The 24800-nt window shown below is 37.0% G+C and overlaps 3 protein-coding genes across 5 annotated transcripts; 1 reads left to right on the top strand and 2 right to left on the bottom strand.

The window, feature by feature from the left end:
• LOC105267983 (protease inhibitors) lies at nucleotides 1-9065 on the bottom strand. 3 transcript variants are annotated; one of them, XM_011307189.1, is made up of 3 exons: nucleotides 8968-9065; nucleotides 753-1069; nucleotides 1-383 (listed from the first exon to the last, which is right to left on the bottom strand). In XM_011307189.1, exons 2-3 carry the CDS (start codon nucleotides 790-792, stop codon nucleotides 115-117), a joined length of 309 nt encoding a protein of 102 aa, XP_011305491.1. In that variant the 5' UTR covers nucleotides 793-1069; nucleotides 8968-9065; the 3' UTR covers nucleotides 1-114. The 3 variants fall into 3 exon arrangements, with proteins under 3 accessions (XP_011305491.1, XP_011305490.1, XP_011305492.1); XM_011307188.1 differs by having other exon boundaries at nucleotides 753-873; nucleotides 8968-9054; XM_011307190.1 differs by lacking the exon at nucleotides 8968-9065 and adding an exon at nucleotides 5846-5943.
• MBD-R2 lies at nucleotides 7489-24800 on the top strand. The gene is made up of 20 exons (XM_011307259.1): nucleotides 7489-8097; nucleotides 10747-10855; nucleotides 11361-11518; nucleotides 11653-11849; nucleotides 11947-12131; nucleotides 12358-12465; nucleotides 12548-12668; nucleotides 12816-13165; nucleotides 13351-13642; nucleotides 16852-16914; nucleotides 17843-18296; nucleotides 18500-18634; nucleotides 19074-19109; nucleotides 19979-20079; nucleotides 20277-20362; nucleotides 20956-21452; nucleotides 21617-21939; nucleotides 22317-22751; nucleotides 23022-23366; nucleotides 23435-24800. The coding sequence occupies exons 3-20, from the start codon at nucleotides 11373-11375 to the stop codon at nucleotides 24523-24525; spliced, it is 4965 nt and encodes a 1654-aa protein (XP_011305561.1). The 5' UTR covers nucleotides 7489-8097; nucleotides 10747-10855; nucleotides 11361-11372; the 3' UTR covers nucleotides 24526-24800.
• Nucleotides 14469-16243, bottom strand: RpLP1 (Ribosomal protein LP1). The gene is made up of 4 exons (XM_011307187.1): nucleotides 16030-16243; nucleotides 15346-15496; nucleotides 14778-14882; nucleotides 14469-14575 (listed from the first exon to the last, which is right to left on the bottom strand). Exons 1-4 carry the CDS (start codon nucleotides 16099-16101, stop codon nucleotides 14562-14564), a joined length of 342 nt encoding a protein of 113 aa, XP_011305489.1. The 5' UTR covers nucleotides 16102-16243; the 3' UTR covers nucleotides 14469-14561.

The following is a 24800-nucleotide window of genomic DNA, read 5'->3' on the forward strand; positions in this document are numbered from 1 at the left end:
TTTTCCGATATGCTTTTGTCCCCTATTTTATTCGATAGCAATTATTTATTGAATGGTAATTTTACAGAATTTTCATTCATTATTGATTATTTTGGTATTCATTGAACAGTGGAATCAACTCCTGCAAATCATTTTTGTACAGTCGGGAATTCCACCCACCAGACAAGTACAGAAATTACATCCGTCTTTGTAAGTTTCTCCAGGTACGCACATATCTGCTTCCACGAGTGACATAGATCTCGCTTTAGGTCGTTCCTCGCAAAGTTGCCTCGTACACGCTGGTGTTCCATTATCCAAGCAGATGCAGTAATTGCATTCAATTTTGAATTGAGAGCCAGGAACACATTTTTTGTTGTAATCAGGTAGACTAGCAGACAGAGCAACTGAAAATTGAATGAAAGCACCAGTTGATCACAAAAAACTCATGACTAGGAATTTCAGGACACATTTTAATATGACGTATGACGAAGAAAACTTTACACCATGTAAATATTACCAAGACACTTAAAAAAAGTCGTTCATTCTCCGGAAACTGGAAGAAATCAATTACCATTAATTTAAGAAACGTAAGTAATTTTGAAAATTGTTCAAAAATGCGAGGTGGGCGCGCCGCCATTGTGAGAACCACCAGCGGCAGGAGATGGCGTAAACATGGCGTCGTGTGTCTATTTAAATAATCACATAGAGAAATTCCCTCGGGAAATTCATTATTTATTGAAGCAAATTGAATGAGTAATGAAATAGTAACTTACCTCCCACCACAAGCGCCAATACAACAATTTTGGAGATCATTTTGTAGATCGATCGTCTTCTGCAGAAATAATTAACCGATAATGAGCTGACTCCCTGGGTGATGATGACCAACTGCTCAACCTGTGATTAAATACTCTCCATATGAGCTGACTTTGTGGACATTGTGATCCCCAGATTAATTAATACGTAATTATACTCTCGAATGAGCGATCATCAGAGTCTCTGTTGTGTGCCGTGGCACGAATTTGATACGATATATTTGATTCAATATTTGTACATCCACCACAGATAGAACACGGGACTCCCCAATTCTCACCTGAAACAAAAAAAACATCCAGAGTAATAACGATAAGATTATTCCATAAACTTATCACAACCATGCAATCAGTTATCATTTTTTACACCTAATTAATGATTTATCACACCTGCATGCATAATTAACTCGAAATATTTCGAAATAAATATTCATTTTTTGAATCGATACTGTCGAGCTCATAATTAAAAACAGCATACAAGTAAAGTCAATAAAAAGCGTTTCGGGGGCAAATGAAGGGAGACACTAACGCGAAAAAAATTAAATGAAAAAATGAATCGGGCATTATTTTTTCGTGTTGAACCATCAAAAGTCTGATAACTCCATCCGAAAAACAATAATGACCCCAGATTTATGACGCACATGCTGTATAAATTTATGACAGAGATAAAAAAATAAGAAAAAAGGAAAGTAGATTTTTTGCGTGATCCTCGAGCCATGAAGTTCTCTTTTCACTCTCCCCTCAAGGCTGGTGATTAAATCCAAAAAGTAGTTTTGCTGCATCTCTCCCCGACATTAGACCACCCTGAAATCACGCTGGACGTGCGCCACCTATTCACTTTGATTTTTTATTTTCTCCACGTCTAGTTAATTTGGTGAACGAGAAGAGTTTCGAAATTCTGCCCAAGCCTACTGGGCAATTTAATTCCCACGATAACTCGCAATCTGGCAGCTCTTCTCGTTCAATGTCCCCACCAGATTATTGGTTTTCACAGACATTATTTCTTTTTTCTTTTCACTCACTCAAGGACCTTTTGAGTTTAACGGTTCACATACTTTCTCACTCTATTTCTCTTTTGATGATGTGTTGGACGGCAATTGGCAATGCCCACTTGCTGGGCTCCTCTTCACTTCAATGAGATTGCTAACTTCCTCCCACCCTTTTTCACCACTTTTTTTTAATTTTTCATCTGGAGCACTACCCTCTGGGGTATCGTAAAACTCGGGTGAGAAAAGTCACGTATGTTTTGACTGACGTGAGATGTGGAGTCGTTTATTCAGCTTTTTTTTTATAGTTCTGATGGAGGAATCGATAACTTGTGCATGCACGAGAAATCTTTGTACTCCTCTCGATTTATTTTTAATGTCAACGCGATTGGTTTATTTAAAAAATTCTTGGGGTACTCCGTGGATTTTATTCAGTAGTTATACTTGAAGTTTCAAGATCACATAATCGACTGTTTCATCACTGGTAAAGTGGCATGTAATTTGTGTAGGGGAGACACGCAATTAAATCTCGAATGTCTTTACATTTCACTTGTAACGGTGCAATTTCCGAAATTGTTGGTAATGTGATTGTCATTCACCTGGTGAACTTCGATATTGAACCGAACGAAATTCAATTATCAATAGAGATTGTCAGATTGGAGAGAAATGTCAAGGAATCTTCAATCGAATTGCAGGGAGAAATTGAATTTCTAATTGAACTCGGGAGTTCAACTTCGTGACGCTTCAACTCTTCCATTTATTCAAAAATTAAAACTGCATTAATTCACCTAGATAGTAACTTGATTCATTACATAATTAAATCTCTGTATCCGAATTCTTAAGATTCTTGGAATTTTTACAGTTGCATAAATGCGAATTACGAATTTTTAGTTCATTGACCATTGAGAATAAATAAATAATAAATGGAATCAATGTGAAAAAAAAGGGAATTGATTTCCATAACTTGTATTAATTTTTCCATTCCCTTGAAACTTGGAGTTTGTTCAAATATTAATCAGTCTACGAAGGTTCTGTAATATTCTAGGATAAATAAAAGAATATTTTTTACAAGTGAAAAATTTACAATAACCCATGAAGTTGGTTCGCATAACGAGGGTGGTCCCTCACTCAAACGATTGTAATCCAGATTTAATGCATACCCTCGAGTAACCCAGCGCACATATCCCATAATCACATTTGAGTTACCTCCAAGGTTTATCCCGAAAGTAAAAAAAAAATCCCGAAGCAAAAACACGAGAGGGACGTCAATATCCCGAGTCCTTCATCCGAAGGATTACCACATGCCCACGATCATCGCAAAAGTTTGCGTGCATTAGAATAATAAAAAAAATATGTTTATCAAAAATTCGAGACAATCGATAACAAAACGAAAGTTACGAATGATAATAATAAGAAAAATTATGAAAACCGAAGGAGAGGGATGACTTCAAAGGACGAAAAAAATATGAACTCTGGAGGAAGTACATGGGGAATGGAGTTATTTTGTGTAGAATTTTTAGTACCTAGGTCAATTGATATCAACCATCGAATAATTCATTTTTTTTTAAATAATTGATCATTTTGGAACTCAATACTTGAGGATACAAAAAAGTTTCAATAAAAAAATGTTAATCCGTCAGAAATACACGAATTTAGTCCTTGAATTTGAATTAGTGGATTTTTTGAATTTTTACTGGCGAAATGCGATTCCAATGATTATAATTCCTCCATATGGTAGTAGATTAAAAAAGTAACAATTATTCCTGGTGCATTGAATGGTACGGAACTAGAAATGGAAAGGGAGATATTACCCAGCAACTTGTTAATTTCTCTTATTTTCCAATTTCAACTCATTCTTTTATTTCTGACTGTCTATTTTTATCTCTTTACCCCGATTGCCCCTTCTCTTGATTCCATAAACCTACAGCAAGACATGCCAATGGGCGTGTATGTTTGTTTAGCTCGGTCTTTACCCTGTTATTATGGACCGTGTCCGCACTCCCTTCGTGAAACCGATGAGCGAAAAAGACTTTTCGGGTGAAGACGAGCTGTGGAATTTTGCTGAATAGAGTGAGACAGTTTGAGGGGAGAAGATTGTATTCAAGTAACGAAAATTGAACGTGATCAGTGGGTGATTCTCGAGGCACGTATTTCACCTTTGTGAAAACAGAATAAATAAAGAGACTCGATAATAAAGTCAAATGTTACAAGTAACTGGCAACACTCAGATTATTGTAGCTCATAATTTTTTAGAAAGAAAGATTTATTCAGGAATTAATTTTACATTTTTTCAAAAGTCTACCCTAATGCGACATTAATCACAATTATAAATAACCGCGGAATTATTTCGAGTGCAAATATAAAATTGTAATAACTAGATCCCAAAATAATGTTTAATATTGAAATAATTAATAATGAGACATGTAACGCCCAGGTGAAAATGAATTCAACACTCGAGAACTTCGGCATTTCGAAATTCCCATCATTGTCCCGACATTGCAATTAAATTTTCACAACAATATCCGGCTTTTATTCAATTAACAAAAGCCCCGACTGAAAACTTGGGCAATTAATAATCCGAAAACCTAACCATTTAATTTTCACTCTTTCTCCATTCAATTTGATCTCTCTTTTGTCGCCCATTTTCCCACATATTCAGGTAATAACGTGGCTCTTTATAAAGTCGAGGTTCAATAGACCGGAATAAATAAATAGAGAAGGATAATAGGAAAAGTTGGAATATCGAGAGGGAGAGGAATATTTATAGTTTTTTTATGAATGTACTTTATCTCCATTCATCCGATTCTTTCTATATTTTTTTTGTGGTCAACGAAGGGACGACACCGTAGGTTCTCTCCAATTTTTCCTTCGAACCACAATACAACGTTGATGACGTGCAATACCCCACAGCTTCCAATTGAATAGACGAGTGTCTGTTTACCCATCGAAAGAGAAGGGGCAAATACGCGACCGTGAAAATACGAATTTCGCACGGGCTCTGAGTGTTCTCTCCATTCCGTCCCACATTCCTTTATTTGCACAATTTAACATGTATTGTCGATGATGTTTACTCCCGATAAATTCGAGTCTCCATCCCGTTCTTCTCCCCCTTTTACTGAATAATTCATCAATTTTTTTACGCCCCCCCCAAATGTTTGACGATTCAAATGCACGAGTGGTGGATAAAACTCACGAATTCGTGGGATTTTTTTTTCATCCATTCGTATTGGTTAATTTCCACTAGCCGATTAATCCACACAACCACTCAATTGGCTGGGAGTTGAGAGAAAATGGGTGGGATTACCCGAGGGGAATCATTCTGATGTTATCCCACGATCTCTTATAACTTTTGTTCACCAACTACTGGACATGGGTCTAGTTTTCGTTTTCCCGTGGGACTCGTGTGTTTTGGATTTATTTGCACTGGAGAATGGAGAGGTGTGATAAGTGCGGATTACGATTGGAATTATATACACTCATGAAAAAAAAACGATTTATTTGAGCGCATTTCGGCAGTGAGTCATTTCATTTCACTTCATCATTTTTTTACTTGGCGAAAACTTACAATTTACGGTAGAATGCTCTTTTCTTAGTGCAGTGGTTTTTAGAAGGAACAAATTGGGGGAATCCCTGGGGAGAGGAGGCTCTAGAGAATTCTATTAGAAGAAGTCTCAGGCGGTAATTTGGGGATCTTCAATTTTAATATCTAATCGACTGTTGACCGAGAGATAAATCGCATCTCGAAAAAACCGAAACTGTCATAAAATTATATTTGGAATTTCAGGCGATAAAAATCGATATCGAATTGATGATGTTGATGTTGAATTTTTATATTGAGAATTTTTCATTGACGAATCAATTAATTTTTTTATTTTTTTAATAAATAAATTTTTTTAATTTTTTTATTTTTTTACGTAAATCTAGGAATTCTCGATTTTCAATTCAAGGGGATGAAATTGAAATTCAGTGCTACCATCGGACACTGAAAATGGTAACTTTGGCAGAAAAGATTTCCACTGTTTTTCTTGATTGATCTTCAGTTGATAAATAATGCGGAGAAATTTTCCTTACCGGTTTGCGCATAATATTTTTACACCATTCCATCCAGTGGCCATCTCTCGGCATTTTTGAAAAAACACCGACTCGACCAAAGAAGATTGGAAAGTAGAGGCTCAGTTCTGGGGGTTGGAGTGACCCCAGCAGCATCGTAGTACTGCACCCCAAGAGAGGAAGGGCGCCACACGCAATGGGGGTGTCTGCCCGTCAACCGACTCGGTAACTGCCTCATGTTATTTTCGGCGTTACGAAATTCGTATTCACTGAAATTTAAAATTTTATGGAGTCACTTAAATTTTTTGCAATGGGGGCAAAAAATTTAAGTGACTCCATAAAATTTTAAAATTTCAGTGAATACTAATTTCGTAACGCAGAATATGACATTCACGCTGTCGACCGGCCCCTCTGACGGCGGGACTACTATTGAGGCAGTTACCGAGTCGGCTGACGGGTAGACCCCCCCACCATTGGGTGCGGCCCCCTCTTTCTCGTGGGGGGAGGTACGACAATGCCGGTTGGGTCCCTCAAACCCCCACTAAGCGGCTCAGTACGGGTGGGGTGGGCTCAATGGTGGGGTATCCGCCCGTTAGCCGACTCGATAACTGCCTCAATACAGTCCCGTTGTAACGGCCGCAAGACATAGTCAGAGCCAAATAAAAATGGAAGAAGAAGCAGTCCCACTGTCAGAGGGACCAATCGACTGGGTGAATTTTATTTTCTGAAAATTAAAAATTTTTCAATTTCAGTGAATACTTCCTCGATTTTCATGGTTCCCTGATACTTTTTTGAAAATTTTCAATTTTTCAATTTCAGTGAATACCTCCTCGATTTTCATGCTCTCCTGATACTTTTTAAAAAATTTCGAATTTTCAAATTTCAGTGCATACCTCCTCAATTGTCATGCTCCCCTGATACTTTTTAAAAAATTTCGAATTTTCAAATTTCAGTCAATACCTCCTCGATTTTCATGCTCCCCTGATACTTTTTTGAAAATTTCGTATTTTTCAATTTGAGTGAATACCTCCTCGATTTTCATGCTCCTCTGATGCTGTTATGAAAATTTTTAATTTTCAAATTTCGGTGAATACTTCCTCGTTTTTCATGCTCCCCTGATACTTTTTTGAAAATTTTCAATTTTTCAATTTCAGTGAATACCTCCTCGATTTTCATGCTCTCCTGATACTTTTTCAAAAATTTCGAATTTTCAAATTTCAGTGCATACCTCCTCAATTGTCATGCTTCCCTGATACTTTTTCAAAAATTTCGAATTTTCAAATTTCAGTGAATACCTCCTCAATTATCATGCTCCCCTGATACTTTTTAAAAAATTTCGAATTTTCAAATTTCAGTGAATACCTCCTCGATTTTCATGCTCCCCTGATACTTTTCGAAAAATTTCGAAATTTCAAATTTCAGTACATACCTCCTCCATTTTTATACTCCTCTGTCACTCCAACCCCCAGAACTGAGCCTCTACTTTAGTCAATTCTCTTTGATTACATGTGTTCAATCCCCCACTCTGCTCCCTCCATTTGCAATGGCAACCCATAGAAGCTCTGGGGGTTTAAGTGACCCCACCCGCATTGTAGTACCTCACCCCAAGAGAGAGAGGGCGCCGCAAAAAAATGCTCCATCAACATTTGAAATTTTTTAAATATTGAACCATTAAAGGTCAACCAGGAAATTGTTAAAAACATTTTGATATCTATCCGTGCAGTAAACGACGAATTACGCACCGTGACGCGTACATCTTTCGCCTTTTACGCTCGTCGTAATGTAAAATTCTAAACTAATTCTAATGTAAATGAAACACGTGCTATATAGATATTTCAACTCGTGTAATTAACAAACTCCCCTAGGACTCATTCTTTAACCCTCACCCTGACCAGAAAATCTTTACAACACCCGTTGCGCAATATATAATTTCAAGTTTAATTATACGTTACGCGTATGCCAAAAATAACTTCTCGACGAGTGTAATTCCCGTATTAAAACAATTTTTTCAATTACACAATATAATGTTCCATGATTTCCATGTTTTCCAGTTTGTGAAATATCGTCAGAGGTAAAATGGTGAGAGGCAGTCCGGAAAGTTGGTAAAATCCTTGAGAGGAATCATAATGCCGGTTGAAACTGCGCGTGCGTTTTCAACCCCTAAACATTCTCTACCCCTCGATGAAATAAAACTCCTACGCAACTCTCCACCTCCGATTCCAGTATGAGAATACACACAGAGGGAGGACAGTGGGTTATTCGTATACATTGAGGTAACAAAATCGAAGTCTATACCATAAGCGAAACACTTCTATTTATACAGCATTTATTCCAGGTGTCATTTCCGAAATTTCCATTTTTTTCATTATCTTTCTCACGATATATTTCCGAATGTTTCTCCATCAATTTAATTTACCCCATATATTTACTAATATTTTTTTATTATCAGCATTTATACCTCTAGAGGCTTATAATCGCCTGTACAAATATAATATTCAGTATAAACTGAACTGTTTGTGCTGAAAATAGTGTTACATTGTGCCTTTTTGCAGATTAATTTTACATTTTTCATTAATCTTTCATAATTCTCATAACCGTGGTATTCAACGAATTTAATAATAAAAATCTGTCTATATGGGTAAAGGCCCTGTATATTAACTGATTGCGTTAACAACATGATCAAGTGACTCATTCATCTCCGAAAATTAATTAAAAACGCCTGACAAGTCTCGCCGGAATGACAACATAATTTAAAACAACTCAAGTAAAAAAACGCCTAATTTATCCATTCATTGTCCGACCCAGAAATTGTGATAAAAATATCAACGCGAAATTAGAAATGAAGAAAAAGTTTAATCTGCAATTTAAAATGTTAATAACAATTCTACTAAATCGATCGTTAATCAAATAATCGGTTAATGAGTGGATTTTTGTAAAAATATACTAAATTGAGATAATAATTGGAATGACGAAGGATTCTGTTTCTAAATTTAATGACCATCATGAGTAACATCTGGTATAGACTACAATATATGAAATTTATTTAATGAGAATCGCCAGGTGATGTACCAATTAACGGATTTAAATTAATTTAATTAAGATAACTGAGTGGAACAAGTGATCGTAAATAGCTTGACTCGTACCATATGGCAGGAGTTCACTCACTAAAGTTCACTCACTAAAGTTCACTTATCCTTCGGTTAATGGTTTATTGTACACGATTAACTCGACTTTATTCATCCACTCACAGTGCGATTAAAATACTCCCGATAATCCCAGGTTTATCCCATATATTTAATAAAGTTGGGGGGGGCGGAGATGGAGGCGATGGCAAGTTGAAAAAAATTTCCTGTTGAGGATTTATTCCGTCGAGTTATCGATTAGATACTTACGTCGTGGAAATTCTATGAGCATTCTTGGAGACTATGGAGATTAAAGTATTCATGGGGCATGTGTGGAATAGTTTGTAGGTCGAAGGGTTCTGGATAAGTTATCAAGAGCTAACGGAGATAAAGAGGTCGTATTGTGTTTGCTAATGGAAATTTTCCTCGCTGCCTCTATCAGCCACTTCCAAGCCCCTAAAGTTCATCAATCTCACGTTTTCCTCATTCCCACCCTCACATCCCCTATTACCAATTCGTTAAGAAAACATTCCAGAGAATATCAGCTTCTAACGCAATACACTAATATTATAAGTCCAACATTTCCCAAAAAGACAACGAAAACAGCAAAAGGAAACAGAACATTTTGGCATGCCCACTCCAGTTTTATATTAAATTTTGAATTTTTGGCATTTATGATTGTAATTTTTCTGTTTTATTCAATTCAGAAATTTCAGCCGTAATTGTATAATCATGATAATATTACGGGCTTTGAAAAATTTTTCTATTTATCTGTAAATAGAAATTTTTCGAATTGCGAAATGCGTCCGTAATTCTGAGGGAATAACTCTGACATTTCCTGAACTGTGGCAGTAATTGGGGGTCGACTGTCATTTAGTTCTTCTAATTTTCTAGACTTTCATTTCTCGGGAAACATCTGCCATTTCCCAACACTCCCACTCCTAGGGTTTTTTAATATCCGGAGTTTTTCCAGACCTAATATCGTCAGAAGTAACTACCCCAGTGCACTTTAAAACTTCCTCAGCAATAAACAACACCTACTCTTGCAGTTTTATCTTGTTTAAAAATAAATACATCCGAGAATAATATATCGCTTCTTCAATTTATTTCTACAACGATTATTAAATATTTTGTGGAATTCCAACAGTAATTAGCAATATATCACGAGTAGCTACAGCTACTGTATATTAAGGGAGGAGAAAAAAAATCTGGGAAAATGGATAATTTCTCTTACTTCGTTATTTATTCCGGACAATATTCTCAACGGGAGAATTTCTCTACATCAAGTTGGAAAAATGGATAAAAAAAAATTCATGAAACGGGTTGTCCATGAATTTGAAAAAAAAAATTTTTTAATCAATTGTAAATTCGCATTCAAAAATCACATAATCCCGCTCTAAAATACCGCATAATTTCCATAATTAAAAATCCTCATTTTTTTCCATCCTCATTTTCAAAAAAAAAAAAAAAACATCTTCAATTTCCCATTAAAAAAAGACATTTAACTTCCGCAAATAATAAAAAATCTCATAAAAAGAAGTAAAAAATAATAATAAAATTGTATTGTTGGAATGACTCATGGAAAAACGGGAGTATTCGAGTGCTCACCCCTCGAAGCGAAAGTTCAAGGACAAGCGTCGGAGGGTATTTTGGGTGGTGGGCGGTGGGTGGTTGGGAGGTCGGAGAAAGGGGTTGTAAAAATCCCCTCGGGTGAAAATCAACTGGTCCGGTATCACATCCCCACCCCCACTGCTTAAATTCCGTTTGCGATGTTCAATGTATAAGTGACTATATCCACAGGTAAAAGTGTTACGCTTGCGTGATAGCAGGTTGTACCATCCCGGAGGCGCAGGACTTCAGTCTAGGATAATGTAATGCCGGATTGTCAAGAGTATCATCCATCGACAGGGTAAGAGTAATTTTCAATTATTCCCAATATTACGTGCAACGTGACGTCACCCTAAAATTAATAATCATTCAGGAGTATTGATTAGTTCGAGATGAATGAATGGAATTCTCAGTGTGGAGTTGTGAATGAATTTCTCATGTGTATTCATATCTCATGTGTCACTCCAAAACAGAGTTGTATTTTTTTTTTGTTATTTAGCATTTGTGCCAGAGGCAATTGAAGACGGTTATTAATAATTAGATATTCATTAAGGAATTGTAAAGACTCTGACGTAGATATATATATATGTATATATAGATACTGAAGTTTATAGTATGACGACGAGTCGAATAAATGGACGAGGCTTGTAAAATTGAAAACGTGAAAATCCGGGAAAGCTGACGAAAAATAGCGACGAAATGTGGAAATGGCATATTCTTTCATGCTGATCCGATCAACAATTTACCGGAAAAATAGACAAAGTGTGAATAATTGTTGGTGATTTTTGGTAATTCGTTGATAACAGGTTGGAGGAGAGATGGACTCTCACAGCGCGGGAGCTGTCGCTGTCCTCGGGACAGTCGGCGCTGCCACGGGAGCAATATCCGCGGTTTTGTTCTACGCGATGTGCATGAAACGCAAGAGGTTCGCCTTATTTCCTGGAGGAAAGGGTCCTCTAAACTGGTGAGCCCAAATCCAAATTCCGATAGACAAAATATCCATCATTGATTAACATTTCGACTTTTTAATTTTTGTGAATGAATATTATCTTTAGTAATCGTTATCAATTTATTCCTCCTTTGTTAATATTAAAATAGGTTTGAGAAGGATTTATTGGACAGAGCGAAGGAAGCTGAGAAGACCTCCAAGGAGGATTTCATCGAACTTGGAAATGTGGCGTCATTGGCATGTAATCCGACAATACCGAGCGAATTAAATGACAATATTTGCGATGACGTTGAATGGCAAAGAAAGGATCCACCATATGACACGAGTATCCTGAACTCACGGGAAGGTGAAACCACGTTACATCTTTAAATAAAAATTGCGTGGCAAAAATAAATGAAAAATATACCGATAATCAAACTCGATAAACTTTTTAAAACATTCAGTTATCCAACGATTATCGTCTGAAGGAGATGACGAGCCAAAGACTCCAGTGAGTCCTTTCGCTCCGCCACTTCCTGGAGGTGCCGTTGTTGCTTCTGATGATCGGATGGTCATCGTGAGACCCCAACCGAGGACATCCACTGGGTCGAGACTTAACAGTGCTGACAGTGATTCTGTTTTTCAGAAGGTTACCTCGATTGTTTATCATTTTAATTGCTATTTTTTTAATTATTACAATCATTAAAGATTATTAATTGATAATTTGGCAATTCCGATAATTATCGCTGAAACTGAATCCCTGAATCGTCTGGAACCATTTCAATTTACCCGGGAAACTTTAATTATTCGTTTTCAAGTATTTTTAGGAGAACACAGTATTACGATTTTATGAATTTTCTGATATAAAAATTCAGCAATCCTCTTGGTCGTCCTCATCATCGATAGACGAGCCAGCGGGTGAGCTGCAATTGAGTCTATTTTACGACTCTACTAATGGGATTCTTGTGGTGAAACTTCTTGAGGTGAACACCATAATTGAATTATCTAATTAGCTACTCAAATTGAATTTTCTACTTACATAAATTGAGATTTATTTTCGAAAAGGCGCATGACCTGAGAGCCAGGGAATTGAGTGGAAGTGCTGATCCTTACGCGAAAATAAGACTCTTGCCAGACAGGAGTAATACTTGGCAGACAAAGGTTCATAAGCGCACATTGAACCCAGGTAAAAAATTATGAAATCTATAAATTATTGGACAAAAAACAGAATTAAAATTCAGAAGCAGAACGATTTTCTCATAAAAATAAATTAGATAGTGAGTTTTTATTTTCAAATTCATGTATTAATTATTAATGATTCATTGATATCCAGTGTTTAATGAAGAGTTTAAATTCGAAACTGCTTCTCTCACTGGTACTACCCTGGAGGTACTTCTCTACGATTTCGATGCAGCGGCAAAACACAGAGGACTGGGGTACATGCGATTGCCACTGCCTCCAAATGGAGGAGATACCCTGGACGAAACTCCTCTGGAGCTGATGAGGCCAATACATAGATATGGAGCGGAGGGAAGCATCTACCGATCTGACCCACTGGGTGAACTCATGGTATCCTTATTTTACGATGCCACTGCTGCTAAATTGACAGTAATCGTTGTCAGAGCTATTAATTTAGTGATTGCTGATGACGCTGGCACTCAGAATTCGGAGACTTATGTAAAGGTAATGGAAATCAAATTACGTTGGTCTTGAAAAACTCCGGATAAATAATTAAGTTCACTGGAAGTGTACGAATCGTTGGCTTAGAAAGATTTAAAAAATTGAGTTGAAAAAAATTATCCACAGATATTCCACAGATGAATAAAAAAAATGAGATAAATGGAAATCTCTTTTCATCAATTTTCCAGGTGGGAATCTTCAAGGATGGCAAGAGTTTCAAGAAAAAGCGAACAATAATCTGTCGAGATCCGCAGAACCCAGTATGGAACGACGTACTAACATTCGATCTTGGAAGTGACATCTTATCAACCTGTACATTAGAATTTTCAGTCGTTAAAACGAGTGACCAGATATTGGCGAAATGCGAGGTCTCGAAAAAATGTCAGCGCGAGCTGTTTCATCGAGCTTTAGCTGGAAAAGGGGCGTCTGTCCAGTGGGTGCCACTGATGGGAGTCGATAAGAGAGAAAGGTCGTTGTCATAATCATTTTAATTATCAAAAAGATTATAATGCCGGAGAGAAAAGAACAACGATGAATGTAGAGTGACTATTTCTCCTCGTGTACCGTTTGGACACACTTCGAGACCTGCAGCTTCTCTTAATTTATTTTTATCATTCAATTGATCAGTTTCCTATCATTTTTATTTATATTTTTTGCACTTTTGATGTTTAAGAAAGCAAATATCTATGGAAAGTGAAATGTCGTGAGTATATTTTTGTGGTTTTAGATTATATTCTGAAAGTAATTATTGAATATCAAGTAATTATGTAGTACAAAGACGATATGGACGAAGGAGTACAGCACTTCATGTGGATTTAATTTTATTGTCAATTTTTCCAGCAATACTTCAGAATTAAAAAGTATTGAGAAATTTTTTTTGGGGTGCCATGAAAATTGTGGTATTTTCAATTGATTCTTAGATATTATAAAAAAGTTGTGTTAAAATTAAAAACGTTTTTACCTTCTTGCTCGTAAATTTCAAAGAAAAAAGGATGCAACAAATGAAATTAAATATTTAATTTTTATTTTTCTTGTCGACGGATGAATTCACATCACCAAAATCGGCCAATAAGTGAAGAATATTTATTGTTTTACCTCAGGAATTTTGTATCTTCGTTATTAAATTACCAATTGAGATGAAAATATTTAAAATTTGATTCCACCAGAGGAGAATCTGTATCAATAGGTTTATTTTTCAATTAAAAAAATTATAGGATCAGTGCCACACAGAATAACATAAAATAAATAATTAACTCTTCTAAAATTTTATGTGAAAATGACCGGGTTGTAATAATCATGGATTTCATTTCGGATTTTTCGATTTTTATGTTTATTTTAGAGTTTTTTCATCGTACAAAATATGCACAATAGAAAATACAGGTACACTCCGTGGTACCACTTAGTCAAAGAGACCTGTGAACATAAAAAATATTATTCATTAAAATGTCAAATAATTTTGTTTAAAATTGAAAGTAAAGTTTATATAATTGTCATTCGTTTATAAATATCCTCATGGGATTTTCAGTAGCTAATACATGCTTGAATAATCATCCAAATCCAATTGTAAAGAGTGAATAATAAAAAGAGGAAATTGATGAGAGAATTTTGCAATTACCGAATCCCATGTCATCGTCAGACTCCTCCTCTGGTTCCTCCTTCTTCTTTTCGGCTTCCTTGGCTGGAGCTGCGTCACCGCCAGCTGCCGCGGCAGGAGCAGCAGCTACGAGAAGAATTTTATTTCAAATTTTATTTTTTATTTTGAGACAAAGAGACGAGTTGTTTATATAAGTTATTATCAATTTGAAAATTCGGGCTGAACTTGTGCTCAAGTGTCTAGTTTATTCGTTAATATTAAATTTAGAAACAGTGAATAATAAAATAAATGTCGATTTATTTTCGTAATTGGTAATCATGAAAGTTTTCAGGAACTTGTAATCACGAGATACCTTACGTGACTCCACGGTTCTATTTTTTAAATTCATGAGGTTATTCGAAACGTGGAAAGTACGTGAATAATTGTAGTTCTTGAGGAGCTAGGTTTAAACTTCTAAAAATTTCAAACCCGACAACTCCTCACTCTCGTTTTCATTTCCTCGCTATCGCTGACCTCGCCAGCAGTGAATTTCACTGGTCAGGTGGATGAAAGGAGGTGACAATCTACGTTAAATGAGAAATATACGCACCACCACCAGCTGGTGCAGCTCCAACACCTGATCCAATATTGGTGATGAGATCTTTTACGTTAACGCCTTCAAGGGCCTTGGCGAAGAGACCTGGCCAATACGGCTCGACATCAACATTGGCTGCCTTGAGGATGGTTTGAATCTTTTCGCCCTGAAAATAAAAATTATTTCCACAGGATATTGACAGTTGAAAGACGCAGGATGCAGTGTAATTATAAATCATAATTCAGTAATGAAAATTCACAATTATTCAACTCAATAAAATCGAGGAGAACATTCACACAATTTTATCAAAACATCTGTTCAATATTAGGTCTTCTCTTAAATCAGCATCGACGAGGTAAAATATAATAACCGATTGACATAAAAATCAGAAACCGATTTTAACAACAATCAAATAAATTAAAAATTCCCCCGTTCTCCCATAGCACTGACACGATTAATTCACCATTTCTAACCTCTTCACTACTCCAAACATCACCCTGCCAACACTCATCATGCCTCCATCACCTCCATAATAAATAAATATCAGAAAAAACTCGAATATTGAAGAAAATATTCATTCGAGTGAGAGGTATTTATGGTTTGTGTAGTTGTAAAAATGTAAAGTAGCAATGAAATAATATTCTATTAAATTCAAATGAAAAATGCTTGACAACGAGATTGACTGAAAAAGTGACTTACAGTAACGGCGATGTCATCATCAGTGAGAAGGAGTGCGGAATAAACGCAAGCGAGCTCGGCCTTTGTCGACATTTTACTCGATGTTATTTATCGTCAAACCTTGTGGATGGATTTGAAAAAATGTGCAAGTCGCCGATGCGGCCTTAGCTCGAAGAGAGAACAAGCACGCGAGGTTACACGACCAAACGGAAAAGAACCTTTCGTCACCGGAAATACCCAGCGCTCTCAAAAATCCACCACCGCCACCTACTAGTGCCGCTTGTTTTCAAAATCCTATAAAATGGCCGTCAAACTGTTACGTAACCAATCGGAACGCATTTCGTTCTCATCCAACTCCAAAACTGCGCAGTTGATTTCGAAATAATTACCAACGCCAATTGACAAGTCGCGTATAAAAAAGCAAGATTTTTTTAAATTGAGGGAATTGTGAGGCGAATAACGTGGCAGTAATTGAGGTGAAAAATGATAACAGGGTGGATCGGACTGGGGGGAAAGGCGGGGAATTGCACCGGGATCGATATATCTCGAACTCTCGATTGCTTTCAGCACTCGCAGTGCATCGAGTTGCGCCTGTTCTGTTCAGTGTGCCTCGTGCTGATGAAACATGAATGTGAGTGAATAACTAGTGGTACAGAAATCCTGAAAACAGTGAAAATACCGAGTTTTGTGGGTTTTTTAGGATTGAGGGGTAGATGTGAGGGATTTTTCAACTGTTGAGGTGATTATTTGGGGTGTTATGGAGTGATTGGGAGGTGTGACAATGGTTCGTGGACGGTATCTCATCGTCGGTACATTCCGCGAGTGATAATAACCAGTGACTAGTGTTTCACCGGATTGTTTTAAGCCTTACCGATGGACATCGAGTGCTTCGCTGGAGATGCTCAAGTGAGATTTTTTAAAATATTATTTTTAGTGTTGGGTCAACCGGGTGATGGTGATGATTTTGGGTGTCAGCAGACAAAGGCGAATAAATGCGCGGCGATCGCGTGTGCCAGGACGGCGGGTTGTGATGGGAATGGCGCGTAAATGTTGTGGTGTAAATTGGCGTTATGGAGTATAAGGGATTCGACGCCGGGGGTTTTGATCATAGGGTATTGTCGTGACGATCAGGTGAGGGCGAAGGGCGTTGAGGGGTGCTCGAGGAGAATCCACGCCCGATTTATTCGTCGGGGATTTTTTACATTCACGGGGTAGTCAATGAATTTTTCAATCGCATTCTGGTGGTCTTGGATTTTCAAGAGCTATCGAGGGACATGTGATGAGTATTACACGCGAGAGAAACCGGGAGACACGCGGACACATCAGTGATGGACAAAAAAATAGAATTTTTCAAATACTAAGTACCAAAATTATTGGAAATGGGTAATTGAAATAGTGATATAAGACCAATATGTGAAGAAGTCGCGGTCCATTTATTGACTTTGCACTCGGGAGACCCATGCACATGTTGGAAACTCCTTGAGAACAAATTCTACTCGGAGAAGGAAAAATTTACAAATATAATTTTAGCTGTATTGAGAAACTCATGGATTTATGTTGACATCAAATTCGAGTGATTATACACTTGCCCCAAAAATCATAATTTGTCAATGACAAACAAGTATTTTATCCAATGAATTTCGATAGGATTGATGGTTTCCGTGATATTTACGCAATGTTCTGATCATCATGCATTCAGTTAATCATATTCTTCAATTAATTAATTATTCGATAATATATAAAACTTAATTGAAATAACTAAACCAATTTGTTCCGATAAAAAAATAAAATGAAAACCATCAATCCAGATAGATTAACGATAAATTCATTCTAGATCGAAGCACCATGCCAGTAAAATCCCTAAAAGTATCCTACCCCCAGGAAGATCTTGATCTCGTCAAATCGAAGATGAACGTAAACGAGACAATTCAACCTGATTCGATGGGCTACAATGACAGTTGCGGGGAGGCATGCAATTCTTCGAGGCCGACATCCTCAGCAGATTCTCTCAATCCCTCGGAGGGTGCATCCTCCCAGGATGACAATGAGATCTTCACTCAACTTGAAGAAACAGCCCTGATGAATCGCATCGATGAGAAGGTCAAGAGGATCGAGATAAACGAGGTACCACCCGCTGAACCACCCCCAGCAAATAAAACAGCGGTTCTTGGGGAGATTAAGAATCCACGAAGTATGGAGAACATCAGGAAGACCAAAGCTGTTACTAGGGGAGACCTCAAGTTCTTTGCTGGAGCAAAATTGGAGGCCAAGGACTTCAATGATCAATGGCAAGTTAATTTCAAGGATCTTTGAAAAAAATCTGCCATTTTATAATAATTAGTCCATGAAATTAGTCAAATTATTGAAACGTTAGTTTCTTGATTTAAAAAAAAATGAATTCTCCATGCATGCTCCATTTTAAAACAATAATTTAAACAATAATTACTATTTTAGAAAGAATTTAAACAGTAATAATTGATCATTTTCTCAGGTATGCAGCACGAGTCGTTGAGATAGATTGGGTCGACAGAGAAGTGTTGATCCATTTCGATAAATGGAATTCGAGATTTGATGAGTGGATCCCCATGGACAGTCCTAGATTGAGAATGTTACAAGTTCAACCCAGGTAATTATCTACCATTATCCAAATATTGCTTACAACAATCCGAAGGCAATTGGTGAAGGGAGATGCGTCCAACTGGTTTACATGCATTTCCTAATGTTCAGAGTAAGATTGACAGAACTGTGAGAACAAAAAAACAGAAAGGACGAGCAGCAGACGGAACACTCAGGACTTTTATCTTGCAATATTAAAAATCGAAAGATTTTCAAATAGATCAGGTTATACTCATTCAAAAAGTCATCTATTGTACGATTTTGGCTCGTCTTTCTTTAAATGTCATTTAATTAGTTTGGACTCATTGACCTTTACATCCTTTGGTGCTCATTTAATCTCACACTAATCATACTTGCACATTTCCTAACGTGCGATTGTCGATTAGAATCGATGGAATTCCATGTATTCATTCTTTGTACGTTTTTTGTTTTCATTTATCGATAAAAAGTGAACAAGCGAAACTTGATTGGGTCATTGCAACTCCGTAAGTGAAAAAAATCATCCATATACCTAGTAGTACCTATCATAAATTAAAAATAAATCAACTTCTTACATTTGTCCCTTTGAGGGCTAATCTCGTTTAATTCATTACGATAAATGTCTATGCATTGCTGTTGTAAATAATTTTATCAATATTGTTATTCGCATTGTTTCGGAACAAGATATGTCCTTTTTAATCTTCCTTAAATATTTCCGGCATTACTAAGAGAAATGGAATACTTTTATTACTTTGAAATTCGCAAAAGATACTCTTCAGTTTGTCAAAATTTTCTAGGAGCTAATCAACTAATTCTGAGTTATTATTAATGGAAAATATGTAATAAAGTAATGCGAACTATTTCCTTGCATGTAATTTTCTTTAGAATTCGGTGATTCAAATATTTTCGTCATTATCATTACCCTTGGATCATTGCATACTTATAAATGCTTATTTATTCCCCATATATAAAAATTGAACAAATTGAAAACTTCCCTTAAAAGGAAACCCCTAAAAACCATACGATCCAATTATATTGTTCGTTAATAATAATAACAATTTGAAAAAACAATAATTCAATCTGAATTTGAATATCATATAATTCACAGGATACGATATTTTTTTCAAAATGAAAATATCTTTCATTTTTACGATTATTATTACTTTTGTCGCATTATTATTTATCTTTTTATATCAACTACCCAATCTTTGAAGAATCCATAAAAATTTGACACAATCAATGATGAATCTTTCAATTATCGATTTCTTCAGAATGTCAGTAAATATTTTTTGACATATCCGTAAATTTTTTTTCACTAGTCAGAATGTAGAAAATTGCCAAAATTGTTCAATTGTTCATAATTGCTGAATTGTAGAGATCCAAAACCGAAAGGTTTTTCGACAGGAGAGAGGATCCTGGCAACGTGGGCAGATGGTCGAAAGTATCCAGCCACAGTAAAAGCAGTATTGGGAAATGGTAAGCTAAACCTAGCCTCATCTGTTTCCATTATATCCCATAACGAGTGGAAGTGAGACACTCTTATACTGCACAAATGGTACAACAGTTGTCTCTCAGTCGCTTGACGTTTCACCCTCCTATAAATAAACTCAATGAGCTTCGTATTTCGATTCATAATTACTCAAAGGTATTATTCTGCTTATTATTTTTCACAGATCGTTACGATGTTTTATTTGATGATGGTTATGCCAAAGTTGTACGTTCATCGAAGATGACTAAAATCGCTGGAGCAGTGGAAAAGGTGAGATTTTGGGTGAGGTTATGTTGTGATGCATATTGACTTTGGTCTTGAGCAATTTATTTGTTTGTTATCTCCTACTTCAACCTTTCTCCAATTATTATTCAATTCGGGAAAATTACGTTTCGTCTTTAATATAATAAAATTCCAAGTTTGAGAATCTGGGATTCCCAGGGGGCATGATCACTGTAGTAGCTTATGTTGGGAAAGTTATACGCAGAAATCAGGAAGTTCCCATCAATCTTGTTTCAAAAAAAAAAATTATTATCACATTCGCGTGGTTCAGGATGTGCAGTAATAACAAACACGGTCGAACTTTACTGGGAATATAATTGCATTATACATAATATCGTTTGTATAATAATCACCTGAATTTTTTTCTATTCATAATGAGTACTAGATGAAGGACTAATTTCGAAATCACTTATTTTGCTTTTTTATCGGGAACTTTCTTAGTCAGCCGGACTTCGACAAGTCCTAATAAGACAAATGTATGGTGTAAGAGAATAAAGACTTCTTATTAACCTTCCATTTCAAAGTCTTACCTCAAGCTTCAAATAAAACAGAATTATTTGTATATTTTCCACGAAAAATAGTCAAACACTCAACAATTACCAATGGAGACCGAGACGTACATAGGAAGTAAGCAGGAGAGAAGAGACAAGAAGAGGAAGCACACAGTGACTGAGTTATTTAGTAGTAGAAAACGCACAAAGTCAGACAAAGAAGGAACCTCGAAGAAAGAAGAAATGCCTGATGTACCCGATCAGGAACCTGAGGTTGCTGAAGCCAATGAAGCGACTCCGAGCTATGACTCTGGAGCAGAAATGCTGAAGGGTTTTCCGAGTTCGAAGAAAGTTAAGAACTTCTCAAAGAAGAAGAGAGAGTCTCCCAAGGTGGAGAGTGATCCGGAGGATGATCCAGGCCCTGAATGGGTCGATGGAGAGCCCCAGGGAATCGAGTCCTTCACCACTGATGGAAGTAGACGATCCATCATCGTGCCTGATAAGAGACTACCTACGGGGTGGCAAAAGCACTTCGTCCAGAGGAAGACTGGAAATTCTGCTGGCAAGTGGGACGTTCTCTTCGTTCAGTAAGTTAATTTATCATACAAATATCAATTATTAAATCAAGTTACACTCTCTGTTATCTCGCTGGTATTAATTGTGCTATTAAAAGATTTATTAGTAATTTCTCTTCCATTAAATTTTCGGTGATTCTTTTTTTTTATCATCAGACAATATTTTTTAATTCTAGAAAATCATCTGGAAAAAAATTCCGATCGAGAAGTGACTTGAAGACCTTCTTCGAGGGTCAAGGCCAGATGCATTATAATACTGAAATGTTCGACTTCTGCATTCACCGAAGAAAAAGATCTGGAGGGGGTAGAAATTTTTCGGTAAAGACGGACAGTCCTGTGGAGACCCCGAAGAAAATTAAGACACTTTTACCGAAGAGTAAGACCAGTCCTACTGCTACAGTGGGATCTGAAAATCTTCTGTTGAGTCCTGTCAATTCTCCATACTCTCCGGCTCCTGTGACTGCTCCCGGGGTTGTTGGTACCCCCACTGATCCAGGTGGTAAGTCTTTCCGTAATAAATTATCTTCAATCTCATCTGTAGTTGCAGAAAATACATTTTTTAATTAACTGCACAATCAATGGTTATAAAATTCTAACAAGAGAATGATTGCAGAAAACGCTTCAGTTTTTAAATAATCCAATAGCACATAATCACATAATCATTGCATTTTTCCGCTGCTAGGAGTCATCTATTGTAAGTTAAATAAGCCAAGTATCAAACCAGTACAATATAATTTTAGTAACGAAGACGTAGAACAGTTCTACTCGACTGCCTGGTAAAATGATAAAAATGAATGAAACACGTGAAATAGCAAACTGGTCGTATAATAAAAATACATAAATTAACTCTTTACATTAATTATTAACATTGATTAGCGGTGTTCGTCGGAGGTCTTCGAGTGGAGATGGAGGACGGAGCGTTCAAGTGTCCCATCGAAGGTTGCACGAAGACCTTCCGCAAGGAAAATCTCCTGCAGATGCACATTAAGCACTATCACAAGGAATACTCCCAATATGTGGGCTCGACCCCCAACGTTGCTGATTTAGCTTATGCCAGAACAATTGGGGAGTCAATTCAGGATGTCACTCCTAAAAAGACAGTGGACAAACGGAGATCTCTCCCAGAGAGATCAATGCAAACATTCTCCTCCATGTCACCACTGACTACTCCACTTCATGATGTCTCTGCCTCCGATGGAAACACCACTCGGGATGATTCCAAACTTGAAATGATGTCGCCAATGTCACACTGCAGTATGGATATCACGGATGATGGAATACAAAGGACGGAAATTGGAGCTATGTCCCCAGGTAATTAAAAAAGTCAATGGAAAATAGTTCATGCAAATGAAAAACATTCTTTCTAAATATTGTCCGGCATTTTATGCAAAATATTAATTATTATGTGAAAAATAGAATATTGTCATTTCTATTAATTTTTCAATGCAGAATGTGCACTTTTTCTGCTTCTTTAGACAATTTCTGCATATTTTAAACGAAAAATTAAAAATGTTACTTCCCGCGCAATTGCAAAATTTCGGTGAGTCAAATCAATGATGACGACTTCTCACATTACTTCAGGTGCGTTATTTGATATGAAAATTCGAGAGGAGAAAACTCAAGTGGGAATCAAAACTCTTCTCCCAGTACGACCGAGTACCGTAGATCCCCAGAAAAGCGACCGTTTCAAGTCTCATGACGAGCCTGGCAGTTTCGAAAGATTGAAGGGTCAGAGGAAACGTCAGTTATCTGAATATAGCTCTGATGCTTCCACGAAGAGCAGAAAACCCAAGGGCATGCAGGACCTTACGGATGAGTACGGAGATTTAGATGACAGTGCCTTGGATGCTGAAGGGCCAGTTGGTCCCATATACAGATATAGTCGTAGGAAATCTGATCCTAAAAGCGACGAGAACAGTCAAAGCAGTAAGTCACTGATTGTAAATTCAGTAAACATAAGTTATTTCAATTGAAAAAATAAACATTAATTTCAGATAGTGAAGTGGCGATGATAGAGGTGAACGGCGAGCTGGTAAAAGTCGAGCAACTAGAACGAGAGGAAATCATAAACTGCACTTGTGGAATAACCGAGGAAGACGGTCTGATGGTTCAATGTGAATTATGCCTGTGCTGGCAGCATGGCCATTGCAGTGCCATCGAGCGAGAACGAGATGTTCCTGACAAATATGTCTGCTACATCTGCAGAAATCCTCATAGAGGCAGATCCTCCATGAAGTACAGTCACGATCAAGATTGGATAAAGGAAGGAAAGCTCGAGATTCTGGAGAATCGAACTAGAGATTCAGAAGCAATCAACAAGAGGACAGCGATGTTGAAGCGATCCTACGATCTCGTTGGAGCGCTCATCCAGATCCAAAAGATTCTCCACAGTCTCAGGGTCAAGATCAATGTTGCCCAGAAGAAGGATCATCCCAAGCTGTACCTGTGGGCCAACAACTGGGAAAAATCAGAAATAGCAGACGTTAATTTGGAGCCAGTTCCAATTATGGAGGTTATTATCCCGAAAACTGAAATGGAGGACATCTTCATAGAGCCTAAAATAAAGATTGAAAAAATAATTGATGATAAAGATATTAAAAGTGATAATGAGGGTAAATCCATAGCTTCGGATTCGGAGCTCATGAAAATTCTCGAAGAGGATAATTCTGTGATAGGTAATCAGGGGAGTGATTCCAAAGGGAAGAAGGTGGACGACAAGACGGGGGGACATATCCTGCTGGATGCCTTGACCAGGAGTGAGGCAAAGGGTGAAGAGATCAAGAGTGAGGAGGAGAAGCCTGAGGTGCCTTTAGAGATGGTTAAACAAATGCAGCCGATTATACCTGAGCCTGAGGCTCCTATTGATCCTTTTGAGTGCCGACTCCGGCTGTTCGAGCATATTGAGCATTTCCAAAATCATCTTGACGCTAAGTTGATGGAGGTAGAGGCACAGGTTGACGCGTTGGAAGCTATGGAGGCCAACAACGATGCACCATCCTCTGATGTCTCAGTGCGTGATAAAGAAACGATCCAAATGCTCTTGCGAGATCTCAAGACAATACAAAAATTGGCGGCTCAGTGTTGATTCAATATGAAACCATAAAATGCGAAACGTTACTCATGCTTGTGGAAATCATCGCATCCATATTAGGTGGAGCCTCCATTTTTATATAAAGCAATGTACAATATTTGCAACCGATTTACTTTTACTCGAAACTATTAGAGAAGTAGACTTGTCTTGTAATATAATGTATCTAGCTTCGTTTTTATCTTTTAGTTGTAATGAATATAGCACTAATTTGAATATTGGGCTGAAGAGAATTATTAATTTCGTTAATAAATTTTGAAAAGTACAAGGAA

This window comes from Fopius arisanus, unplaced genomic scaffold (assembly GCF_000806365.1).
Source record: "Fopius arisanus strain USDA-PBARC FA_bdor unplaced genomic scaffold, ASM80636v1 scaffold00052, whole genome shotgun sequence".
NCBI lineage: Eukaryota > Metazoa > Arthropoda > Insecta > Hymenoptera > Braconidae > Fopius > Fopius arisanus.

Bases quoted from the DNA above. Each gene is read 5' to 3' on its own strand.
- LOC105267983 (XM_011307188.1), bottom strand. The intron at 384-752 runs GTAAGTTACTAT...TTCAATTTTCAG, and splicing joins ATTGGCGCTTGTGGTGGGAG to TTGCTCTGTCTGCTAGTCTA.
- MBD-R2 (XM_011307259.1), top strand. From the start codon at position 11,373: ATGGACTCTCACAGCGCGGGAGCTGTCGCTGTCCTCGGGACAGTCGGC. The intron at 11,850-11,946 runs GTGAAACCACGT...TAAAACATTCAG, and splicing joins TATCCTGAACTCACGGGAAG to TTATCCAACGATTATCGTCT. The intron at 21,453-21,616 runs GTAAGTTAATTT...TTTTAATTCTAG, and splicing joins TGGGACGTTCTCTTCGTTCA to AAAATCATCTGGAAAAAAAT.
- RpLP1 (XM_011307187.1), bottom strand. From the start codon at position 16,101: ATGTCGACAAAGGCCGAGCTCGCTTGCGTTTATTCCGCACTCCTTCTC. The intron at 15,497-16,029 runs GTAAGTCACTTT...TTTTATTTTCAG, and splicing joins ATGATGACATCGCCGTTACT to GGCGAAAAGATTCAAACCAT. The intron at 14,883-15,345 runs GTGCGTATATTT...TTCTTCTCGTAG, and splicing joins AGCTGCACCAGCTGGTGGTG to CTGCTGCTCCTGCCGCGGCA.